Source organism: Vipera berus, assembly GCF_964194415.1.
Source record: "Vipera berus genome assembly, chromosome: Z".
Lineage (NCBI taxonomy): Eukaryota > Metazoa > Chordata > Lepidosauria > Squamata > Viperidae > Vipera > Vipera berus.
Window position 1 is genome coordinate 8,563,867 of NC_138205.1, and position 24,623 is coordinate 8,588,489.

Below are 24,623 nucleotides of genomic sequence, written 5' to 3' on the forward strand. Positions count from 1 at the left end.
GTCCCGGGGTCATGTGATCCCCATTTTGTGATATTATGACAAGCAAAGTCAACGGGGAAGCCAGATTCACTTAACAACCGTGTTAGTGACTTAACATCTGCTATGATTCACCTAAGAACTGTGGCAAGAAAGGTCATAAAATGGGGCAAAACTCATTTAACCACTGTCTTGCTTAGCCATGGAAATTTTGGGCTGAGTTAGAATAGAACAGAATAGAATAACAGAGTTGGAAGGGAACTTGGAGGTCTTCTAGTCCAACCCCCTGCTCAGACAGGAAACCTATGCCAGTTCAGACAAATGGTTGTCCCACCTCTTCTTAAAAATTTCCAGTGTTGGCGCATTTACAACTTCTGGAGGCAGGTTGTTCCACTAGTTAATTGTTCTCAATGTCAGTTAGTTCTAGGTTACTTCTTTCCTTGATTAGTTTCCATCTGTTGCTTCTTGTCCTGCCTTCGGGAGCTTTGGAGAATAGCTTGACTCCCTCTTCTTTGTGGCAGCCCCTGAGATATTGGAACACTACTATCATGACACCCCTGGTCCTTCTCTTCATCAAACTAGACATACCCAATTCCAGCAACCATTCTTTTTATGTTTTAGCTTCCAGTCACCTGATCATCTTTGTTGCTCTTCTCTGCACTCTTTCTAGAGTCTCAACATCTGTTTTACATTGTGGTGATCACAGCAGGATGCAGTAATCCACGTGTGGCCTTACCAATGCATTGTAAAGTGGTATCAACACTTCATATGTTCTTGATTCCATCCCTCTGTTAATGCAGCCAAGAACTCTGTTGGCTTTTTTGGCAGCTGCAGCACACGGCTGGCTCATATTTAAGTGGTTGTCCACTAGGATGCCAAGATCCCACTCGCAGTTACTACTAGTTGTGATCATAAGTCATGAACCACTTGTAATTATTGATTTATTTTCACTGCAAACCTGCTAGAAAAAAGCCAGCAACTCTTCCCCATGAAATCAAAAGGGAACTAACGTATAGGAAAGTTTCATTGCTTTTTACAGGGAAAAAATGAAGTACTTGTCTCTTTGCCTCTTTATCTAGCACTAAGAAGAAACTTCCTGACAGTTGGAACAATTAACCAGTGGAAAAACATGAGTCCAGAAGTTGTGAATGCTCCAACACTGGAAGTTTTGTAGAAGAGATGGTATAGGGTTTTCTGCCTAAGCAGGGGGTTGGACTAGAAGACCTCCAAGGTCCCTTCCAACTCTGTTTATTCTATTCTATTCTATTCTATTCTATTCTATTCTATTCTATTCTATTCTATTCTATTCTATTCTATTCTATTCTATTCTATTCTATTCTATTCTTTTCCATATTCTATTCTATTCTATTCTATTCTATTCTATTCTATTCTATTCTATTCTATTCTATTCTATTCTGTTCTGTTTTCCATATTCTATTCTATTCTATTCTATTCTATTCTATTCTATTCTATTCTATTCTATTCTATTCTGTTCTGTTTTCCATATTCTATTCTATTCTATTCTATTCTATTCTATTCTATTCTATTCTATTCTATTCCATTCCATTCTATTCTATTCTGTTCTGTTTTCCATATTCTATTCTATTCTATTCTATTCTATTCTATTCTATTCTATTCTATTCTATTCTATTCTGTTCTGTTTTCCATATTCTATTCTATTCTATTCTATTCTATTCTATTCTATTCTATTCTATTCTATTCTATTCTGTTCTGTTTTCCATATTCTATTCTATTCTATTCTATTCTATTCTATTCTATTCTATTCTATTCTATTCTATTCTATTCTATTCTATTCTGTTCTGTTTTCCATATTCTATTCTATTCTATTCTATTCTATTCTATTCTATTCTATTCTATTCTATTCTATTCTATTCTGTTTTCCATATTCTATTCTATTCTATTCTATTCTATTCTATTCTATTCTATTCTATTCTATTCTATTCTATTCTTTTCCATATTCTATTCTATTCTATTCTATTCTATTCTGTTTTCCATATTCTATTCTATTCTATTCTATTCTATTCTATTCTATTCTATTCTATTCTATTCTATTCTGTTTTCCATATTCTATTCTATTCTATTCTATTCTATTCTATTCTATTCTATTCTATTCTATTCTATTCTTTTCCATATTCTATTCTATTCTATTCTATTCTATTCTGTTCTGTTTTCCATATTCTATTCTATTCTATTCTATTCTATTCTATTCTATTCTATTCTATTCTATTAATGTAAGAAATAAAATAGAATCTATTCTATTCTATTCTATTCTATTCTATTCTATTCTATTCTATTCTATTCTATTCTATTCTATTCTATTCTATTCTATTCTATTCTATTGTTTTCCATATTCTATTCTATTCTATTCTATTCTATTCTATTCTATTCTATTCTATTCTATTCTATTCTATTCTATTCTATTCTGTTTTCCATATTCTATTCTATTCTATTCTATTCTATTCTATTCTATTCTATTCTATTCTATTCTATTCTATTCTATTCTTTTCCATATTTTCTATTCTATTCTATTCTATTCTGTTTTCCATATTCTATTCTATTCTATTCTATTCTATTCTATTCTATTCTATTCTATTCTATTCTATTCTATTATTTTCCATATTCTATTCTATTCTATTCTATTCTATTCTATTCTATTCTATTCTGTTCTGTTCTGTTCTGTTTTCCATATTCTATTCTATTCTATTCTATTCTATTCTATTCTATTCTATTCTATTCTATTCTATTCTATTCTGTTCTGTTTTCCATATTCTATTCTATTCTATTCTATTCTATTCTATTCTATTCTATTCTATTCTATTCTATTCTATTCTATTCTATTCTATTCTATTCTATTCTATTGTTTTCCATATTCTAGTCTATTCTATTCTATTCTATTCTATTCTATTCTGTTTTCCATATTCTATTCTATTCTATTCTATTCTATTCTATTTTCCATATTTTCTATTCTTTTCTATTCTATTCTATTCTATTCTATTCTATTCTATTCTATTCTATTCTATTCTATTCTATTCTATTCTATTCTATTCTATTCTATTCTATTCTATTCTATTCTATTCTATTCCATTCCATTCCATTCCATTCCATTCCATTCCATTCCATCCCATCCCATCCCATCCCATACCGTTTTAGAACCAAGATGTTGCAGGAGACGTTCAAAATATCAACTGCAGAAGACCTTCAAAGTTCTCCCACCAACTTCACGTCTCCACCCTGCCGCCTTTAGAGAGATGGACAGGTGCCCAGCCGCTCACCTGCTCTGCTGAGATGAGCAAGATCTCATGACGTGCTTTCTCGATGCCTTCTTTGGTGCCCATAATTTTGATCTGGCTGCTGAGGTCCTCGGGCCGCGGGATGTTGATCTTGGTGGCCGTCTTTAGTTCAAGCTCCTGCAGTTTCTCGCCATTCTTGCCAATCACAAAGCGATGGTGCTCTTTGGGGATTGTGACAGTAGCTGAAGCCTGTGGAGAGGAGAGAATGATGGGGAGGGGGATTTTCAGTCCTCCAGGTCATAGTTATCGCAAGGGGGCTTATTTTCACGAGGCGACTGGACTTTTTTGTTTTGCTCTGAAGACGCGTTGCTTCACCTGAGTGGTGCGAAGGGATACGACATCATCTCTCTCCAGTCTACAACACAATCCTTTCAGCAGTTCCAAGAAGGCTCCACACCCATTTGCACTACTCAGGTGACCCTGAGGACACAGAAAAACCTCCAGGTGGCCTCAACGACTCTCTTAAAAGAAGGCAAACGACCAGCTGTCTGCAAAGGAAGATAAATCCTTCCATTCCCCACCATCCAGTCAGAGCTGAAGAAGCTTCTTGGACGAGAAGCAAAACGTCTTCAAAGCAAAACAAAAAAAGTCCAGTTGCCCCCTGAAAAAAGGACCTTTGGGATGGGGAGGGATGGAAGCCTACGAGGGGCGGATTCGCTAGAAAAGCAGAGGCAGAGCAGGAATTTACACAAGGTCAAGTCTCACCTATAGCAACCGTCTTGGAGGAAGTATTTGGCCCAACAGAAGAGGACAGGGGCTGTTTGCAAAAACTCCTAAGATCAATTCTGGATAAACTTGGAGTAGAGCTGTCTGTCATTATGGAGAGTCTCTGCCAGGTTGCCAGTACTAGACTAAGGATAGCCCTTCCAGATGTCATAAGACTACAGAATGCTGCCTAGCATGATGAGAAAAAATAGGCCAACATCTGTAAGGCCCCCAGACTCTTCCTATGTGCTCCAGCCGAACTGGGCCAATGGCACGACTCTGTTGAAGGCAGCCTCCTTGCAAAAGATCTGATTTGCTGCCAGTTTTCAAAGGACGACTACAAAGTCAGCCTGTCAGCCTGGAAACCCTCAAACAATGTTAGTTGCAATGTTTTTAAGCGCTGAATTGGGAGCAGGAGATGGCAAACTGTCACCAACAATGGCCCTGTGGAACAAGGCAGCTCAACTGTGTTACCTGGGTCTGAAGCCGAGCGACAATTTCCTTCCGCGCTTTCATCACAGAGTCGAGTTTGCCAGTCACCATGATGGACAGGCCCTGGTCCTTGGCCAAGGAAAGCTCAATATGAGCCCCCGTCTTCTGCATGATGTCCACACAGACTTTGGCCTCATCGCCTTCTCCAAACTGGCTGTTGTCCTTATAGCGTCGCTCTTCCAGAGGAACATGAAACACCTGTCGAGAAGAACTAAGCACTAACTAAGAACTAACTATAGAAGAATGGACTTTAAAAGTTTCTAACTTGGCGGAAATGGCAAAGATTTCAGCGTGTTTTTTTTTAAAAAAAATCCATTTATATCCCGCCCTTCTCCGAAGACTCAGGGCAGCTTACAAGCTTAGCAGTAGCCTTCATTCTATGTATATGCCTGCTTGTTAGGGCTTTCACACACACCCCCAAGCGGCATTATTACAAAGTCAGCTTAATTGCCCCCAACAATCTGGGTCCTCATTTTGAAAGACCAATCGCAACAGAGATACATTGTGGAATGGAGGAGATGGATTGAATATATTCAGAATAAATATGGGACTAAAAAGTTTCATTTAGCATTTGAATAAGTAGTGGATCCATATGATGTATAATTAGTTAATAATTATTTTATTAATAATTTGACGATGGAGAGTTAAAGTGCGATAGAACTTAATGTTTTATTGTTGTTAGCATATTTTAGATTATGTTTGTTTGTATTTTTATACCCTGTATTCAGCTCTGGGAAGTCGGGGAGGGGGGAGGGGAGGGGAGGGAGGGGTTGGGGAGAGGGGAGGGGGGGTTGGGGAGAGGGGGGGGGCTTTTTTGTATTTAAAAATGTATTGTAAAACTTTTCAATAAAAAAAAGAACTAAGCACTGTTATCGAAACGCTACGACATTTCCAGACGAGAGCAGGCCTTGCAGGATCCTAAGGGAAATCCTAAGGGGGCCGCCACAAAGAAGAGGGGGGGGTCACCTTATTCTCCAAAGGACCTGCAGGCAGGACTTAGAAGCAATGGATGGAAGCTACTCAAAGAGAGAAGCAACCAGCACTAAGGAGAAATTTCACTGACAGTTAGAACAATCAGTGGAACCTCTTTGCCTCCGGAAGTTGTGGGTGCTCCACACTGGAGGGTTTTTAAGCAGAGTTTGGGCAGCCATTTGTCTGAAATGTCATAGGGTCTCCTGCTTGAGCAAGGGGTAGGACTAGAAGACCTCCAAGGTCCCTTTCTCCTCTGCTACTCAGATCGCGCCAAAAGAACTGATCCGGAACACAGCCTTCTTTGCCAGAATTGGAGCCCACCCATGTTTAAAGTTGCTGAGGGTGAGAAACGTTGCTCCGGACTAATTCCCTGGTTATCACAGCAGGATGCACAAAGCTCTTCCCCCCAAATTCCTCTACTTCTTTCTAAGCAGAATGCAATCGAGGGGATTTTAAATGGGGGGTGGGTGGGTGGGTGGGTGGGTGGGGGGATATTGGAATTCTGTTTTTTTTCATGTCCCTGTCATGATTAATTTTCTAGACCAGTGGCCCTTCAATGGTTTGACCCAATTACCCCTTTTCTCAATCGCCAACAACCCCCCACCCCACCCTCACCCCCACAAAAAACAGACTCTGAGGAATCCCCGGTGCTCTCTGAGCTTCTTTGTTTTCTTGCAGACATTTCATGGCCCAAACTAGGTAACATCATGAGGAGGAGGAGGAGGAGGAGGAGGAGGAGGAGGAGGAGGAGGACAACGACGACTGTGGGATTCTTGGTGCTCTCTTGAGCTTTTCTTGCAGACATTTCATGACCCAAACTAGGTAATACCATCAGGAGGAGGAGGAGGAGGAGGAGGAGGAGGAGGAGGAGGAGGAGGAGGAGGAGGAGGAGGAGGAGGATGACGACTGTGGTATTCTTGGTGCTCTCTTGAGCTTGTTTTCTTGCAGACATTTCATGACCCAAACTAGGTAACACCATCAGTGGGATGATGATGATGATGATGATGATGATGATGGTGATGGTGATGGTGATGATGATGATGAGGAGGAGGAGGAGGAGGAGGAGGAGGAGAATGACTGTGGGATTCTTGGTGCTCTCTGAGCTTGGTTGTTTTCTTGCAGACATTTCATGACCCAAACTAGGTAACACCATCAGTGGGATGATGATGATAATGGTGATGGTGATGATGATGATGAGGAGGAGGAGGAGGAGGAGAATGACTGTGGGATTCTTGGTGCTCTCTGAGCTTGGTTGTTTTCTTGCAGTTGTTTCATGACCCAAACTAGGTAACATCATCAGAGCTTGTCACTAACACTGCACTGCATTAGCACTGATGATGTTACTTAGTTTGGGTCATGAAACGTCTGCCAGAAATCAACCAAGCTCAGAGAGCACCAAGGACTCCTCATTTCAAATATGAGCTACAAATATTCTCCTTTATTGGTTAAAAAAAAACAAAAAACCAGAGTGCCTTGTGTTTTATGCAAGCATCCCAGAGGCATCCAGCCCTAACCGGATCCTCAATTCTCAAACAAGCCATTGCAAATGGCTTCATTATGCCCCAATGACTCCCACTGTTCTGAACCAACCCGATCCAGCTTGGATATCCTTCAGGTGCATGAATCAATGCCCATAATTGTCTTTAATTGGGGATGGGGGCCTCTTCCACTGGTTGGGGAGGCATGTTTTCATCCTAAAATGATGGTATTCCATTCTCCTGGCAGGAGCGTGATTACGCTGCCTGAGGAATTCTGGGTATGTAAAAGTCCACCCACTTGGAGGAAACCAGATTGGCCGAGGTTGCTCCCAACCAACAATTCCTTTTCTGTGGGAGATCACACCCACCACTGTGCACTGCACCCACCTCCTCTGTGCACTCACCTGGGTGATGACTGAAGATTTGATAGGCCGGATTTTGTTCCATACTCCAGTGAACTCACTGGACCTCTCAGCTGGAGCCCCCTTTTCCGGGAGCGGAGGGAAAGCTTCCAAATAAGTTGGGATATAGGCCTCATCTTCCGGGACACCTCCTGCTTGGAGCAGAGACCACAAGGAAACCAAGAGAGAGAAATGTATAAAGACAACGTCTCCTTTGAGAGAAGTTCAATTAAATACTATAGGTAGGCCTCAACTTACAACCAGTCATTTAGTTTACAGTTACAACAGCACTGAAAAAAGTGACTTATGACCAGCTTCGCCTCTCGCTGGCCGTGAGGATGTCCTTTCTACATCCTCCACCGGCGAGACCATCTCACCTCGTGATTCTTCGTCCCTCAGGCCGCTGCGGTGCTCAGCAAAGCTCTCGGGTGTTAACACGGCGACCGAACTCATTGTTTCAAACCCAGATTTGCGCGTTTCCGATATTCCACTGGAAAGAAAGAAAGAAAGAAAGAAAGAAAGAAAGAAAGAAAGAAAGAAAGAAAGGAAGGAAGGAGGAAGAAAGAGAAAGAAAGAAAGAGAGAGAGAAAGGAGTGAGGGAGAGAAAGAGAGAAAGGAGGGAGGGAGGGAGGGAGGGAGGGAGGGAGGGAAAGAAAGAAAGAAAGAAAGAAAGAAAGAAAGAAAGAAAGAAAGAAAGAAAGAAAGAAAGAAAGAAAGAAAGAAAGGAGGGAGGTAGAAAGAAAGAAAGAAAGAAAGAAAGAAAGAAAGAAAGAAAGGAGGAAGAAAGAAAGAAAGAAAGAAAGAAAGAAAGAAAGAAAGAAAGAAAGAAAGAAAGAAAGAAAGAAAAAGAAAGAAAGGAGGAAGAAAGAAAGAAAGAGAGAGAGAAAGGAGTGAGGGAGAGAAAGAAAGAGAGAAAGGAGGGAGGGAGGGAGGGAAAGGAAGGAAAGAAAGAAAGAAAGAAAGAAAGAAAGAAAGAAAGAAAGAAAGAAAGAAAAAGAAAGAAAGAAAGGAGGAAGAAAGAGAAAGAAAGAAAGAGAGAGAGAAAGGAGTGAGGGAGAGAAAGAAAGAGAGAAAGGAGGGAAGGAGGGAGGGAAAGGAAGGAAGGAAGGAAAGAAAGAAAGAAAGAAAGAAAGAAAGAAAGAAAGAAAGAAAGGGAGGAGGGAGGTAGAAAGAAAGAAAGAAAGAAAGAAAGAAAGAAAGAAAGAAAGAAAGAAAGAAAAAAGAAAGAAAGAAAGAAAGAAAGAAAGAAAGAAAGAAAGAAAGAAAGAAAGAAAGGAAGGAAGGAAGGAGGAAGAGAGGGAAAGGAAGGAAGGAAGGAAGGAAAGAAAAAGAAAAAGGAAGGAAGGAAGGAAGGAGAAAGAGAGAGAAAGAGAGAGGGGAGGGTGGGAGAAAGAAAGAAAGGAGGGAGGTGAAGGAAGGAAGGAAGGAGGGAGGGAGGAAGAAAGAGAGAAAGAAAAAGAGAGGGAAGAAAGGAAGGAAGAAAGGAAGGAGAGAGAGAGAGACAAAAAGAAAGAAAGAAAGAAAGAAAGAAAGAAAGAAAGAAAGAAAGAAAGAAAGAAAGAAAGAAAGAAAGAAAGAAAGAAAGAAAGAAAGAAATTGTCAGAGTTGACCAAACTCCTTTGGAGGAGGCCTTGGCATTATTTAACCCTGAGCATGGCTGGTATTTTACTCACAAGATGCCAGCTCAGCTCTGCTAAATTATCAGCGTGGATCTATCCAAACTTCAAATGTGTCCTTTCGCCTTGCCCAAGGCTTCATTTTTACAGCAAGCAATCCAGGTGCCAGAGATCGCATTCACTACTAATCCATCAGATTTACATCCTGGCACAATCATCCACGCTCTGCTGGCTGCCCACTCCTAACTCAGTGGGGCAAAACACGACCTTCCTCCTCGGCTTACCTGCAAAATGGTCAAATGCCGGAAAGGTCCGTCCGAAGCAAGGCTACCTGTGGCGCTTCAGCGTGACAGCAGTTTTGGTCCTGCCAGGAGAATGGAATACCATCATTTTAGGATGAAAACACACACACCCCATCCAGTGGAAGAGGCCCCCAGCCCCAATTAAGGATATACACAGGTAAGTAGAATAGCAATGGAAGACTATTTAAAAATTATGGGAGCGTGTTGCGTATCTTCCAAAAGAACTTATTTTTGTTCTATGACATCTCCCTGCGGCCGTGAGGCTTCCTGCACCCTCCAGGCATTCAGTGGGGAGCGTAGAGGAAACTATTAGGCCATTGGGATCCTAGTCCTCATGACCCGAAGAAAACAAATCTACAATGCAATCTAAAAATAGCCATTTCTTAGAAAACAAGCAGTCTCTCCGAGATAGAGCCGGTTTGGTCTATATTGGTTAAGGCACCAGGCTAGAAACTGGGAGACTGTGAGTTCTAGTCCCGCCTTCGGCATGAAAATTGGCTGGGTGACTTTGGGCTAATCTAGAACCAGGCTAGACACAGGCTCTGGTGGACTGTGAGTTCTAGTCCTGCCTTAGAGATGAAAGCCAGTGGATGACCTTGAGACAATGACCAGGAGACTGGGAGTTCTAGTCCTGCCTTAGAGATGAAAGCTGGCTGGGTGTCTTTGGGCCAATAATTCTCTCTCAGCCCAACTCACCTCACAGGGTGGTTGTAGTGAGGAAAACAGGAGGAGGAAGGAGTATTAGATATGTTTACCACCTTGAGTTGTTTAGGAAAAAAGGCAGGATATAAATAAATTAAAATAACATTAAAATAAGAGACATAATCATTAAATAATGCTGCGAAGCCACACCAGTCTCAGAAAAGTCACCGACTAAAGGAACTAAGGCCCTCTTTAAAATGAAATCTCACTTCCAGATCTTTCTGGGTGCAACTAGAATTGTTCCTTTACTCAAAGGGGTGAAGTGGTTCCTGGCATCCAAAGCCGAGTGCCAAAACTGAGAACTACAGTTATGAAACTGCGACAGGCTATACACAGCATAGGTAGTCCTCAACCTACAACCGCAAATTTCTGTTGCTAAGTAAGGCAGCCGTTGAGTGAGTTGCACCTCATTTTGCAACCGTTTCTGCCACCGTTGTAAGTGAGTTGTTGCAGTTGTTAAGGGAATCACGCAGTCGTTAGGAGAATCTGGCTTGCCCCCATTGACTCTGCTTGTGGGAAGCCAGCTGGGAAGGTTGCAAATGGTGATCACATAACCCATGGGGCACTGCAACATTCGTTAAGTGCATGCCAGTTGCCAAGCTCCCAAATCTATCACGTGACCATGGGGATGTTGCAGTGGTCCTAAGTGTCAAAACCTGTCATAAATCACTATTTTTTTCAGCGCTGTTGTAACTTCGAACTACAGAATAACAACCTAGAACTAAGAAGAAATTCTCTTGACTATTAGAACTACTTGCCTCAAGAAGTTGTGAATGCCCCAAACACTGGAAGTTTTTAAGGAGAGATTGGACAACCATTTGTCTGCCTGAGCAAAGGGTTGGACTAGACGACCTCCAAGGTCCCTTCCAGCTGTTATTCTATTCTATTGCAACTGCAACAGAATAACAGCAACAATAAACTCTGTTTATTTTTTTCTGTTCTGTCCTGTCCTGTCCTGTCCTGTCCTGTCCTATTCTAACAGAGTTGGAAGGGACCTTGGAGATCTTCTAGTCCAACCCTCTGCTCAAGCAGGAAACCCTGTACCATTCCAGATCAACGGTTGCCCAATCTCTTCTTAAAAACCTCCAGCGTTGGAGCACCCACAATGTCTGAAGGCCTATCATTCCGCTGGTTGTTTATTTACGGTTTATTGTTCTAAACCAGGGGTCTTCAAACTTGGCCCTTTTATGACTTGTGGACTTCAGCTCCCAGAATTCCTCAGCCAGACACACTGGCTGAGGAATTCTGGGAGTTGAAGTCCACAAGTCATAAAAGGGCCAAGTTTGAAGACCCCTGTTCTAAACGAATGCATTATAGGTCAGTGACTGCCTATAGCTTTTGTGACGCTCCAGCTGCAGAAGCAGAGAGGCATTACAGGTTTCCTGGAAATATTAATTAATGTGCAGATGTACTGGACTTTTCTACTCCCAGAATTCCCCAATGGCATAGACCAGGGGTAGGCAACCTCGGCTCTTTTATGACTCATGGACTTCAACTCCCAGAATTCCTGAGTCAGCTATGCTATGCTATGCTGACTCAGGAATTCTGGGAGTTGAAGTCCATGAGTCATAAAAGAGCCGAGGTTGCCTACCCCTGGCATAGACAAAAGCCTATATCAACAACACGCTCAAGAAGATGCCCAGCGAGAGAACGCTAACAATATTCACACGGTTAGGATAAGCTGGGGTTGCCTCTCTAATCAGACACGACAAAACCTCTTCCTTGCCCACAATGCTATCTTGTCTCTTTTCCCATCGCCGCCTAGCTTTTTTTATTTAAAGCACAGCACCGCGTAAGCTTCCTAGGACCCAAACTACAGCAAGGATTTCAGAGAAAGCCTCTTGTGGCCATCGGGAATTAATCACGCTTGGTTCTTACCTTCCCATCAGCCCAGAAGCGAGTGGCAGGGCTGCAGGTGAGGTGGGGAAGTGTAGGAGGACACGGACACCCAAACACACACACTCGGTTCATGGAGACCGTACATTTCTAATTGGGGAATACGCTTAAGTAACAGAGAGATCCCTCTGTTTGATTCTTTGGGTAACTCTTTCCAATCCACATTAAGGCCATAGCAAAAAGAAAGGCAGAGAAAGAGACTATTTTATCAAAAAAACAAAAAAACACCCCACAACCCTGGGTGGGTGAGTGGGAACAGATGCCACACAATGCACAACGGCCTGAAACCAACAGTTTAAACGTAGAAGGTAAAGTAGACAGGTAGTCCTCGATGTACGACCACAATTCAGCCCAAACTTTCTGCTACTAAGAGAAACATTTGTTAAGTGCCTGGCTTTACCACCATTCTTGCCGCAGTTGTTCAGTGAATCACGGCAGTTGTTAAGTTAGGAACGCTGTTGTTAAGGGATTCTGGCTTCCCCCGTTGAATTTTTGCTGGTCAGAAGGTCGCAAAAGGGGATCGCATGACCCTGGGACACTGCAACGGTCATAAATACGAAGCAGTTGCCAAGCGTCCGAATTTTGATCATGCGACCACGGTGAAAAAACGGTCGTAAAGTCACTGTTTTCGGTGCCATTGTAACTTCGAACAGTCAGTAAATGCAACGTTGTAAGCCGAGGACAACCTGTATATTCTGAAAGCATGGAGTTAGTGTGTGTGTGTGTGTGTGTGTGTGTGTGTGCGCGCGCGCACGTCTCCAAGAAAGTTTAACATCACCAGAACTGACAACCTCCCATCGGCTTTGTTTCTTTCCTTCAGAGGATGGAAGCTGAGGCTGCACGTGTCACAAAATGCAAAAAAGCTCATTAGTTTTTGCACAGGGATGTCACCCGTTGGGAATGTGCCTTTCTACAAAATGCATTCATTCAGAATCTGCCCTTCGCCATTGCTTTCCAACACCATTCTGTGCTGGGGGTGGTTGGGTGGGGGGGAGAGAGAAGGGTGACTGTGCATGCCTGGAAATATTGCCTGTTCAGAACGCTTTTTGTAATTAGTCCTTTACATTCAGGCAGGAGTGGAGTGGAATGGAATGGAATAGAATAGAATAATTGGAATGGAATGGAATGGAATGGAATGGAATGGAATAGAATAGAATAGAATAGAATAGAATAGAATAGAATAGAATAGAATAGAATAGAATAGAATAATAATTGGAATGGAATGGAATGGAATGGAATGGAATGGAATGGAATGGAATGGAATAGAATAGAATAGAATAGAATAGAATAAAATAGAATAGAATAGAATAGTAATTAGAATGGAATGGAATGGAATGGAATAGAATAATTGGAATGGAATAGAATAGAATAGAATAGAATAGAATAGAATAGAATAGAATAGAATAGAATAGAATAGAATAGAATAGAATAGAATAGAATAGAATAGAATAGAATAGAATAGAATAGAATAGAATAATAATTAGAATGGAATGGAATGGAATGGAATAGAAGGAATGGAATGGAATGGAATGGAATGGAATGGAATGGAATGGAATGGAATAGAATAGAATAGAATAGAATAGAATAGAATAGAATAGAATAGAATAGAATAGAATAGAATAGAATAGAATAGAATAGAATAGAATAATTGGAACGGAATGGAATGCAACGGAATGGAACGGAACAGAGTAGAGTAGAACAGAACAGAACAGAACAGAATAATAATTAGAATGGAATGGAATGGAATAGAATAATAATTAGAATGGAATGGAATGGAATAATTGGAATGGAATGGAATGGAATGGAATGGAATGGAATGGAATGGAATGGAATGGAATAGAATAGAATAGAATAGAATAGAATAGAATAGAATAGAATAGAATAGAATAGAATAGAATAGAATAGAATAGAATAGAATAGAATAATTGGAATGGAATGGAATGGAATGCAATGGAACGGAACGGAACAGAGTAGAGTAGAGTAGAGTAGAGTAGAGTAGAGTAGAACAGAACAGAACAGAACAGAACAGAATAATAATTAGAATAGAATGGAATGGAATGGAATAGAATGGAATGGCATGGAACGGAACGGAACAGAACAGAACAGGACAGGACAGGAGTTGGAAGGGACCTTGGAGGTCTTCTAGTCCAACCCCCTGCTCAGGCAGGAAACCCTACGCCATTTTAGAGAAATGGTTCTCCAGTCTCTGCTTAAAAACTAGACCTGAAGGAAGTTGGGTTTGATCGAGAAGCAATACAGGTAGTCCTCGACTTACAACAGTTTCTTTAGTGACCGTTCAAAGTCACAAGGGCACTGAAAAAAGTGACTTATGACCCTTTTTCACACTTACGACCGTCGCAGCACCGCCACGGCCACGTGACTGACATCTGGATGCTTGACGAATAGTCCATGTCTCTGATGGCTGCAGTGTCCTGGGGGCACAGTGTCCCCTTTGGCCATCTTCTGCTGAACAAAGTCATCAGGGAAGGCCGATTCACTTAACAACTGTCAGTCGGCCAGTTGCTAGGCGCCCAAATTTTGATCACATGACCATGTAAAAAAGGTCATAAGTCACTTTTTTCCAGTGCTGCCCAAAGGTACTCCAAAGGTACTCCCCCCCCAAAAAAAAGGCAACTGGATTTTGTTTTTCTTTGAAGCCATTTCGCTTTTTATACAAGAAGCTCCTAAAAAAAAACACTTTTGGGACAACCATGATCCGGATGACTGAGACTCTCCATAGCCTTTTTTCCAGCGCTGTTGTAACTTCGAAACAGTCACTAAATGAATGGTTGCAAGTCGAGGACTACCTGTAGCTGGAACATTCCTGTCCCAAAATATTTGTTCCCTTGGAAGATATCTCTGACTTCTCATTTATTTCCTTCCCACCTTGACTTGGAAGGCCGACCAAGATGGGGATGGTTTAGCAGTGGTGGCAAATCCTCACAGCCACGAGGACGCTGAACCCAAGAAAATTCAGCGGTTCACCCTAATGAAATTCCCTTGAGTAGGTGGAGCATTGCTTCCCCAAGACAGGCACAGGTGGTCCTCGACTTACAACTGCAACTGGAGTCGTGGCTAGGGGGGCATTTGCACAGATTCGCCTTATATACCAATTGCGCCCCTTTTTGGACCGAGATGCCCTACGTACAGTCACCCATGCACTCGTTACCTCCCGTATAGATTACTGTAACGCTCTCTACATGGGGCTGCCCTTGAAGACCACCCGGAGGCTTCAGCTGGTGCAGAATGCAGCTGCACGGGTTGTGATGGGAGCACCCCGATACTCCCATATTACACCCCTCCTGCGTGAGCTGCATTGGCTACCGGTTGCCCTCCGGGTGAGATTTAAGGTGCTGGTACTTGCCTTTAAAGCCCTACATGGCTTAGGCCTGGGATACTTGCAGGACCATCTGCTGCCGGGAACAAATTCCCATCGTCCAGTACGCTCACACAGAGAAGGCCTCCTCTGGGTACCGTCAGCTAGGCAATGTCGGCTGGCGACCCCCAGGGGGAGGGCCTTCTCTGTGGGAGCGCCAGCCCTATGGAATCAGCTCCCCCCTGAGCTTCGGACGGCCCAAAACCTCCAATCCTTTCGCCGCGGCCTCAAAACACTCCTGTTCCACCAGGCTGACCTGGACTGACAGGCATTTTAATTAATTATATTTAGAATTTTTAATTTACTTTTAATTTTTAATTTTAATTTATTGCACAGATGATTTTAATTTCATTTTTATCTTGATTTCTGTACTTATTATATGTTCTGTTGTTAGCCGCCCTGAGTCCTTCGGGAGATAGGGCGGGATATAAATCCCATCAATAAATAAATAAATAAATAAATAAACTGAGCGCCCAACATTTCTGGTGTTGTAACCGAGACATTTGTTAAAGTGAGTTGGGCCCCATTTTACGACCTTTCGCTGCAGGTGACAACTTAGTAATTCGGTTGTTAAGTGACTCTGGCTTCCTCCATTGACTTTGCTTCTCAGGTGGCGGCAAAAGGGGATCCAATGACCCCGGGACACAGCGACGGTCGTAAGTATGAACCAGTGGCCAAGCGTCTGAATTTTGATCACGTGAGCACGGGGATGCTGCAAAGGTCGTCACTGTGGGAAATAAGTGGTAAGTCACATTTTTCGGTGCCGTTGTAACTTTGAACGATCCCCAAATGAACTGTTATTTATTTATTTATTTATTTATTTATTTATTTATTTATTTATTTATTTATTTGAATTTCTATACCGCCCTTCTCCCGAAGGACTCAGGGCGGTGAACAGGGCATATAAATAGAAGTACAAAAGTTAAAAAGGATTAAATTGTTGCCCAAGTTAAAACAATCAAAATATAAAAACATTAAAACCCTAACATTCCTCCCTCAGGCCAGGCCAGCTTGTTCGAATAAATGGGTCTTTAACCCGCGCCGGAAGGAGCGAAGATCCGGTGCCATCCGGAGCTCAACCGGCAGTTGATTCCATAAGGCCGGGGCGCCCACAGAGAAGGCCCTCCCCCTGGGGGCCACCAGCCGGCATTCTCTGACCGGAGGCACCCTGAGGAGGCCCTCTCTGTGGAGGACCTCTAAGTCGAGGACCATCTGTACTCCACCAGAAAAACCCCTGACTTCTCAATGACCTCCCTTCCCACCTGCCATCCCTTCTCCTTGATGCAGCCTGTGGCCATCAATAAATAAAGATGAGAGAAGCGGCCGGGGGGGGGGGGGGGGGGAGAGACACAAGAATGGGAAGTAAGAAAGAAACAAACCGGTTCTGCATGAGAGAAAGGGCAGAGGACCAGCATCTAAAACAGGAGTTTGGACATTTAGATTAGAATAGAAATAAAAAGAGAATAACAGAGTTGGAAGGAAACTTGGAGGTCTTCTAGTCCAACCCCCTGCTCTGGCAAGAAACCCTATGCCATTTCAGACAAAGGGTTGTCCAATCTCTGCTTAAAAACCTCCAGTGTTGGAGCATTCACCACTTCTGGAGGCCAGTTGTTCCACTGATTAATTGTCCTCACTGTCAGGAAGTCTCTCCTTAGTTCTAGTTTGCTTCTCTCCTTGATGAGTTTCCATCTGTTGCTTCTTGTCCTGCCTTCGGGTGCTTTGGAGAATAGCTTGACTGCCTCGTCTTTGTGGCAGCCCCTGAGATATTGGAACACTGCTGTCATGTCACCCCTCATCCTTTTCTCTTTATTAAACTAGACATACCCAATTCCAGCAACCGTTCCTTATATGTTTTAGCTTCCAGTCTCCTAATCATCTTTGTTGCTCTTCTCTGTACTCTTTCCAGAGTCTCGACATCTTTTTTACATCGTGGTGACCAAAACTGGATGCCATATTCCAAGTGTGGCCTTACCGAGGCATTGTAAAGTGGTATTAACACTTCACATGATCTTGATTCTATCCCTCTTTTAATGCAGCCAAGAACTGTGTTGGATTTTTTTTTTGGCAGCTGCAGCACATGGCTGGCTCATATTTAAGTGATGGTCCACTAGGACTCCGAGATCCCTCTCACAGCTGCTACTATTGAGCGAGGTACTACCTATACCAGGGGTAGGCAACCCCGGCTCTTTTATGACTCATGGACTTCAACTCCCAGAATTCCTGAGTCAGCATAGCTGACTCAGGAATTCTGGGAGTTGAAGTCCATGAGTCATAAAAGAGTCGAGGTTGCCTACCCCTGACCTATACTGTACCCTTGCATTTGGTTTTTCCTGCCTAAATATAGAACCTCACTTTTTTCACCACTGAATTTCATTTTGTTACATAGCGCCCAGTGTTTGCAAGATCTCAAAAGGACCGGTGGTTTGTAATCCGCATAAGCCCCCAGTCCTCAAGGAATTAGAGAGAGGCGTTTGAAAGAGCAGACTTTCCATTCCCAGCTTTACAAGAATCAGAACTTTATACAGATAGACCTTGATTTGCATTCATTTAATGACTGTTCGAAGTTACAGCGGCACTGGAAAAAGTGACCTATTGCTGTTTTCCACTTATGACTGTTGCAGCCTCTTCATGGTCACGTGATCAAAATTTGGACACTTGGCCATTAAGCATGTCTTTATGACACGCCTGCAGGGTCCCAGAGTCAGGAGATCATCACCATTTGTGATCTTCTGGACAAGCTAAGTCCATGGGGAAGCCAGTGTCACTTAACCTCCGTGTTACTAACTTAACAACTGCAATGATTCACTTAACAATTGTCAGAAGAAAGGTCATAAGATGGGGCAAAATTGAGCTAACAACTATTTTGCTTAGCAATGGAAATTTTGGCCTCAATTGTGATGCTTAAGTTGAAGACTACCGGTAATTATTGATTTGTTTTCACCGCAAATCTTCCATGGAAAAAAAAAGGCAGGCCACCATGGTGGGGAAGTGCGACAGGCCCAGGAGAAACCGGAGTGTGTCGCTCATAACTTACTGCATGGGCCTCCAAATTTGTAGACTTTAACTCCCAGAATTCTGGGAGTTGAAGTCCACAAGTCTCAAAGTTGCCAAAGTTGAGAAACACTTAAGCAGAAAAACATTTTAATTGTAATCGCCTTCTAGGAAATGAATATGTGCGACCTATAATTTCGACAGGATCCATTTCCAATAGGATGAATCCTAAATACCTTTCGAAAACAAGTTCTGCTCCTATGTAAAATAAATCCTATTCAAAATTTATTTTCTTTAAAAACTAATGACTGCCCGCCCCTCCCTCCCCCATTAATTGGGACATCATTTTCATCAATTGAATCCAATCCAATCTGCAGACACAGCTGTCATCAATTCCCTAAACTCGCCGTCAAACACAGCTGTCCTTAACGAGCTCTGGGAGTTGAAAGCCACATGTCTGAACGATGCTCAGAGTCCAGAAGGCTCATCTGGAAGCATCCCCATGATCAGGCGATCAAAATTCAGACGCTTGGCAACCGGTTCATAGTTACGACCGGTGATTCACTCAACCACGGTGCCAAGAAAAGTCGTAAACTGGGGCCACAAACTCATTTAACAAATGTCTCGCTTAACAAGGGAAATTTGGGGCTCAGTTGTGGTCGTAAATCGAGGACTACCTGAATTATGGAGATCATACAAAGGGTTTTGCCTTGAGATTCCTGAAGGAAGAGAATTTATACATCTAACCTAAATGGGAAAGGGACGCGGTGGCTCAGTGGGTTAGGACGCTGAGCTTGTTGATCAGAAGGTTGGCAGTTTGGCGGGTCGAATCCCGAGTGCCGCGTAACAGAGTGAGCGCCTGTTACTCGTCCCAGCTTCTGCCAACCTAGCAGCTCGAAAGCACGTAAAAATGCAAGTAGAAAAATAGGGACCACTACGGTGGGAAGGTAACAGCGTTCCGTGCGCCTCTGGCATCTAGTCATGCCGGCCACATGACCACGGAGACGTCCTGGGACAAGCGCTGGCTCTTCGGCTTTGAAACGGAGATGAGCACCGGCCCCTAGAGTTGGAAACAACTAGCACACATGTGCAGGGGAACCTTTACCTTTTAACCTAAATGGACAGAGATGTCTTATTGCCCAAAGCCTAACCCTGATTACATTTCCTAAAGTATGCTGATAGGGTAAGATAAAAGGCCCTTAACCTAATTTCAAAGCAATCACTTCAGACCCCGAGCAAGGTAATCTTGATTAGCTCCAGCTCCGTCAATTACCAGTGTGTAGTCACTGAAGGAGATTATGCTCAAGGAAATGTAGGCTAGCAGGGCGGGGGAAAATATGTCTCTATCTCTCTATTTGGAACTAATATTGCCACGAATGCAAGAATTCAACAAGGCAAGGCACAGATTCCTCCCTCAGAAAACTGTACCTAAGATTTAAGGGCATGTTTGGTTTAGCTGCACAGTTGGGAATGCAAAACCAGGGGTTTGGAAAGAGGAGTGTCGCTTCACAGTGCCTTGGTAAGGCCACACTTGGAATACTGCATTCAGTCCTGGTTGCCACGATATAAAAAAAATATGTTCAGACTCTAGAAAGAGTGCAGAGAAGAACAATTAAGATGATTAGGCAACTGGAGGCTAAAATATACGAAGAATGGCTGCTGGAATTGGGGATGTCTAGTTTAATGAAGAGAAGGACGAGGGGGGATATGATAGCAGGTGTTCCAATATCTCAGGGGCTGCCACAAAGAAAAGAGGGTCAACCTATTCCCCAAAGCACCTGAAGGCAGGACAAGAAGCAACGGATGGAAACTAATCAAGGAGAGAAGCAACCTAGAAACTAGAGAGAAATTTCCTGACAGTTAGAACAATCAAATCAGTGGAACAACCTGCCTCCAGAAGTTGTAAATGCTCCAACACTGGAGGTTTTTAAGCAGAGACTGGACAACCATATGTCTGAAATGGTGTAGGGTCTCCTGCTTGAGCAGAGGGTTGGACTAGAAGACCTCCAAAGTTCCCTTCCTACTTTGTTATTCTGAGATCAAACCATAGGGGGCGAGTAAGGCTGAATTACCCTTGGTAGACCGGGGCGATAACATACGTTTGGAATCCGGGTCAGCTCAAAGGTGTTTCAGGCTCTTTCATACAAGTCAGAAACCCCCGTTATGGTGAAGGACTACGTCAGGGGTGTCAAATTCAATTTCATTGAGGGCCATATCAGCATTGCGGTTGCCCTCAGGGGGCCGGGTGGGTATTGCCAGGGTGGGCGTGGCCTACTGGGTGGGCGTGGCTAGAGTGCATATGGCCTACTGGGTGGGCGTGGCCAGCTCTACATCGTTTGCATCAAGGGTGCCTATGGGGGCCTGGGCAGGAGTGGGACAGATCTGAGGGTCTCTGGCAGAAGGAAGGTCTCTGGGCCAGGGCCAAGACAGTGGGGGCCGTTCCCTCACTGTTTCCAGGATGGCTGCGCGGGCCACATGAAACCACTTCGTGGGCCGGATCCGGCCTTGTGTTTGACATGTCTGGACTACGTCTATCACCAGGTTCCCAACCTGGGCACTCTGCAGATACCTGGATCAACTTCCGTAATTCTTAGCAGCCCTGAGGGGAGCCAATGGCGGCTGAATGTCTGTGGCTAAGACGCTGGGATTGTCGGCTGGAAAGCCAGCAGCCCAGTTTGAGACCTGAGTGCCAAGCAACAAGGTAAGTTCCAGTCCTCGTCCCAGCTTCTGCCAACCTAGCAGTTGGACAGCATGCAAATGCAACTAGATCAATAGGTACCACTTCGGTGAGAAGGTAACAGTGCTCCGTTGATTCACGCTGGCCACCTAAGCACGGAAATGTCTTCGGACAGTGCAGAATGGCCTTGGAGATGAGAATCCCCCCTTACGGTCGGGAAGAACTAGCAGAGTAAAATCTGCAGGCACTCCTTTACCTTGTTTTACTGGTGGGAACAGAAGCCCACCCAACCGGAAGCTGGTCAGGCTGAGGGTGAATTGCCTATATGAGGAATGCCAAGAGGATAACTGGAAATTGCTTCCCTGGCTTTTTCAGAGCTACCGAGGCACAAAGAATAAAGCATTCTGAGTTTTCAAGGTGACGCCACCGGAGGCCGAGGGAAGCCCCTGACTTTCTACAAATGAAGGCATCCAACCTGACATGAAAGAGAAGATGGCGTAGGCGCAGGAGCGACCACGGAGTTTGCTTAGAAACAAACCTTCCGTTGTGCTTTTTTTTTTTTTGCTCAGTCAGTCTGAGCAACCCCAAATTTCATACGGTGTGCGGCTCACACCTGTTGCAGAAACGCCTCGTCAGTGTATATACCTCTGCCAAGTTATTACACAACTGCACTAACGTACCGGGTGGCAGACAGTAAGGCGAGAGCGGATGCCACGCTGCCTTCTGGCTTACTCCCACCACTTTGAGTTGCTGATCCTGGAAGGACACCTAGCTCTCTCGGCACGCTGAGCTACTCTATCTCCTACCTAGCCATAATCTAGAGGTATTTATTTATGCACGCATTTGTAAAACACCAATTTCCCAAAGGCTTCAAGATGGTTTACGGCATGGTGCAATGACAATAAACATGCAACAATTACACCGGCCTTGGCAATTTGCTAGCTAGTTAAGGCACCCCGGCAACAACAGCAGCAGTAGCTAAAAGCTCTGAGGAGTAATGATGTTTTAAAGGCAGCAGTTCTCAACCTGGGCAACTTTTAAGATACGTGGACTTCAAGATACATGGAGTTGAAGTCCACTTGGCTTAAAGTCCTCTCTCGATTGAGAAACACCATTTTACGGTCTCTCTACAAATCAGGAGTTGGGGATGTTATCTTGGTGACGGGTGCTCAACTGAGAAGGTGCTCCTAAGATGTCCTCTCCATGGGGAGGACTCCTCACTATTCCTTTCCTTAAAGAATCCAAAGGACAAATCAAGGTTGGGAGAGATGGTCCTGAAGACCTTTGGATTAGGTTCATCTATCTATATCAGACCGAGCTAATTATGATTTATTGAACACATCCAACTGATTGGGTTGACCCAACAGTTTATGCCATGATCTAGAAGTGAGGGACTTACAACTCACTTGTAGGGGGTCCTCCTACAAGTGGGGTTCCCATTGAACATAAGAGATATCCTCAAAGATAATAGCTTCCTGAGATTTGGAAGTAGAAAGCCCATGTGGTGGAAACATAACCCATACAAGGGTTACACCCCAAAACTTGCTTCTGAAATCACCTCTGTCCAGATGCTCTTCGTGACTATCAGTCTTCTTAAATGCATGAAGGCCCCCAGCCACCAAAAAACACAGCTCTCGCCTTACTATCTTGCCCTAAGCCCATTTACATTTACTCATGTAAATGCTTAAGCCAAATTGCAGTTTTACACAATGCAAATAGTCCTCAACTTACAACAGTTCATTTAGTGACTGTTCGAAGTTGCGACGTCACTGAAAAAAGTGACTTGAGGCCGTTGTTCACACTTAGGACCATGGCAGCATCCCCATGGTCACGTGAACTATAGTTGGCATGCTTGGCGATTGCTTCATATGTATGACAACTGCAGTGTCAGACGGGATCATGTGATCACTTTTTGTGACCTTCTGACAAGCAAAATCAATGGGGAAGCCAGATTCACTTAACAGCCATGTTATTAAATTAACAACTGCGGTGATTCACTCAACGGTGGCAAGAAAGGTCGTAGAATGGGGCAAAATTTACCTGACAAATATTTCACTTAGCAATAGAAATTGGCGGCTGAATTTTGGTCGTGAGTAAAGGGCTGCTTTTATGTCAATTTAAGGGACGCGGTGGCTCAGTGGGTTAGGACGCTGAGCTTGTCGATCAGAAGGTCGGCAGTTTGGCGGGTCGAATCCCGAGTGCCGCGTAACAGAGTGAGCGCCTGTTACTCGTCCCAGCTTCTGCCAACCTAGCAGTTCGAAAGCACGTAAAAAAAATGCAAGTAGAAAAATAGGGACCACTACCGTGGGAAGGTAACAGCGTTCCGTGCGCCTTTGGCGTCTAGTCATGCCGGCCACGTGACCACGGAGACGTCCTCGGACAAGCGCTGGCTCTTCGGCTTTGAAACGGAGATGAGCACCGGCCCCTAGAATTGGAAACGACTAGCACGCATGTGCGGGGGAACCTTTACCTTTACCTTTATGTCAATTTAAGTTTGGCTTAATTCCATAAGACTTCTCCTGTTCTTGACACCCCTCGTGGAGACACCATATTAGCTGGAAAGCCATCTTCATAAATTAGCTGGCAATTCTCCTCAAAGAGCCTTGGTGGAGCAGTGGGCTAATGCCTCCTTAAGTAACACCAGCTGCCTGCAATTAGTGCAGGTTCGAGTCCCACCAGGCTCAAGGTTGACTCAGCCTTCCATCCTTCCGAGGTAGGTAAAATGAGGACCCAGATTGTTGGGGGCAATTAAGCTGACTTTGTAACAATGCCGCTTGGGGTGTGTGTGAAAGCCCTAATAAGCAGGCATATACATAGAATGAAGGCTACTGCTAAGCTTGTAAGCCGCCCTGAGTCTTCGGAGAAGGGCGGGATATAAATGGAATTAAAAAAAAAAAAAAAAAACTCCAAGGGGCGTAAAGCAAGCATACGGTAGCAATTTTTGCCCCTTCTCCCTTCTTGTGTTGACACATTTCTGCACCCTCTTTTGCAGGACCAAATTAGGGGAATTTAAAGCAAACTACCACCGGATGAGGAAGAACGTTGTTGGTATGGAGAGAAAAATGGCATAAACGCTGAAAGTTGCCCCAGGCTTTTTCCTGGCCCGTGCTGAGCGATCAAACCCAAAAAGCACTTGAGTTTCGACAGACGGAAAGCAGAAAATCCTTCCTCCAAATCTAAAGTATATTAATGCACCAGTTCTTTTTCACAACGATCTGAAATTGGCTATTTAGGGTAGCTTCCTCATTATATGGTCTTCCCAGTTGCAATGTACGGCAGTGAAAGTTGGACCATAAAAAAGGCTGAGCGCCAAAGAATCGAGACCTTTGAACTCTGGTGCTGGAGAAGACTCCTGCGAGTCCCTCGGACTGCAAGGCGATCAAACCGGTCAGTCCTAGAGGAGATCCACCCCGACTGCTCTTTAGAAGGCCAGATCCTGAAGCTAAAACTCAAATACTTTGGCCACCTAATGAGAAGGAAGGACTCACTGGAGAAGAGCCTCATGCTGGGAAAGGTTGAGGGCAAGAGAAGAAGGGGACGACAGAGAATGAGGTGGCTGGATGGAGTCACTGAAGCAGTGGGTGTGAGCTTGAATGGACTCCAGAAGATGGTAGAGGACAGGAAGGCCTGGAGGAACGTTGTCCATAGGGTCGCGATGGGTCGGACACGACTTCGCAGCTAACAACAACAACAACAACCTCATTATATCTAATATTTTTTATTTTATT

At 43.7% G+C, this 24,623-nt stretch overlaps 1 protein-coding gene across 3 annotated transcripts in view; it reads right to left on the minus strand.

Moving 5' to 3' along the window:
* Positions 1 to 24,623, minus strand: part of LOC308677424 (vigilin-like) — a 95,826-nt gene that overhangs the window by 42,159 nt on the left and 29,044 nt on the right. For 2 of the 3 annotated variants that reach the window (XM_081343794.1, XM_081343792.1), the window contains exons 2-6: positions 9,236 to 9,315; positions 7,713 to 7,825; positions 7,339 to 7,487; positions 4,467 to 4,682; positions 3,270 to 3,476 (exon numbers count right to left, since the gene is read on the minus strand). In XM_081343794.1, the coding sequence (XP_081199920.1) occupies positions 3,270 to 3,476; positions 4,467 to 4,682; positions 7,339 to 7,487; positions 7,713 to 7,788 (648 nt within the window). In that variant the 5' untranslated portion in view covers positions 7,789 to 7,825; positions 9,236 to 9,315. Of the gene's footprint in view, positions 1 to 3,269; positions 3,477 to 4,466; positions 4,683 to 7,338; positions 7,488 to 7,712; positions 7,826 to 9,235; positions 9,316 to 9,949; positions 9,990 to 24,623 lie in introns of those variants that run through there. The other variant, XM_081343793.1, reaches the window with a different exon arrangement.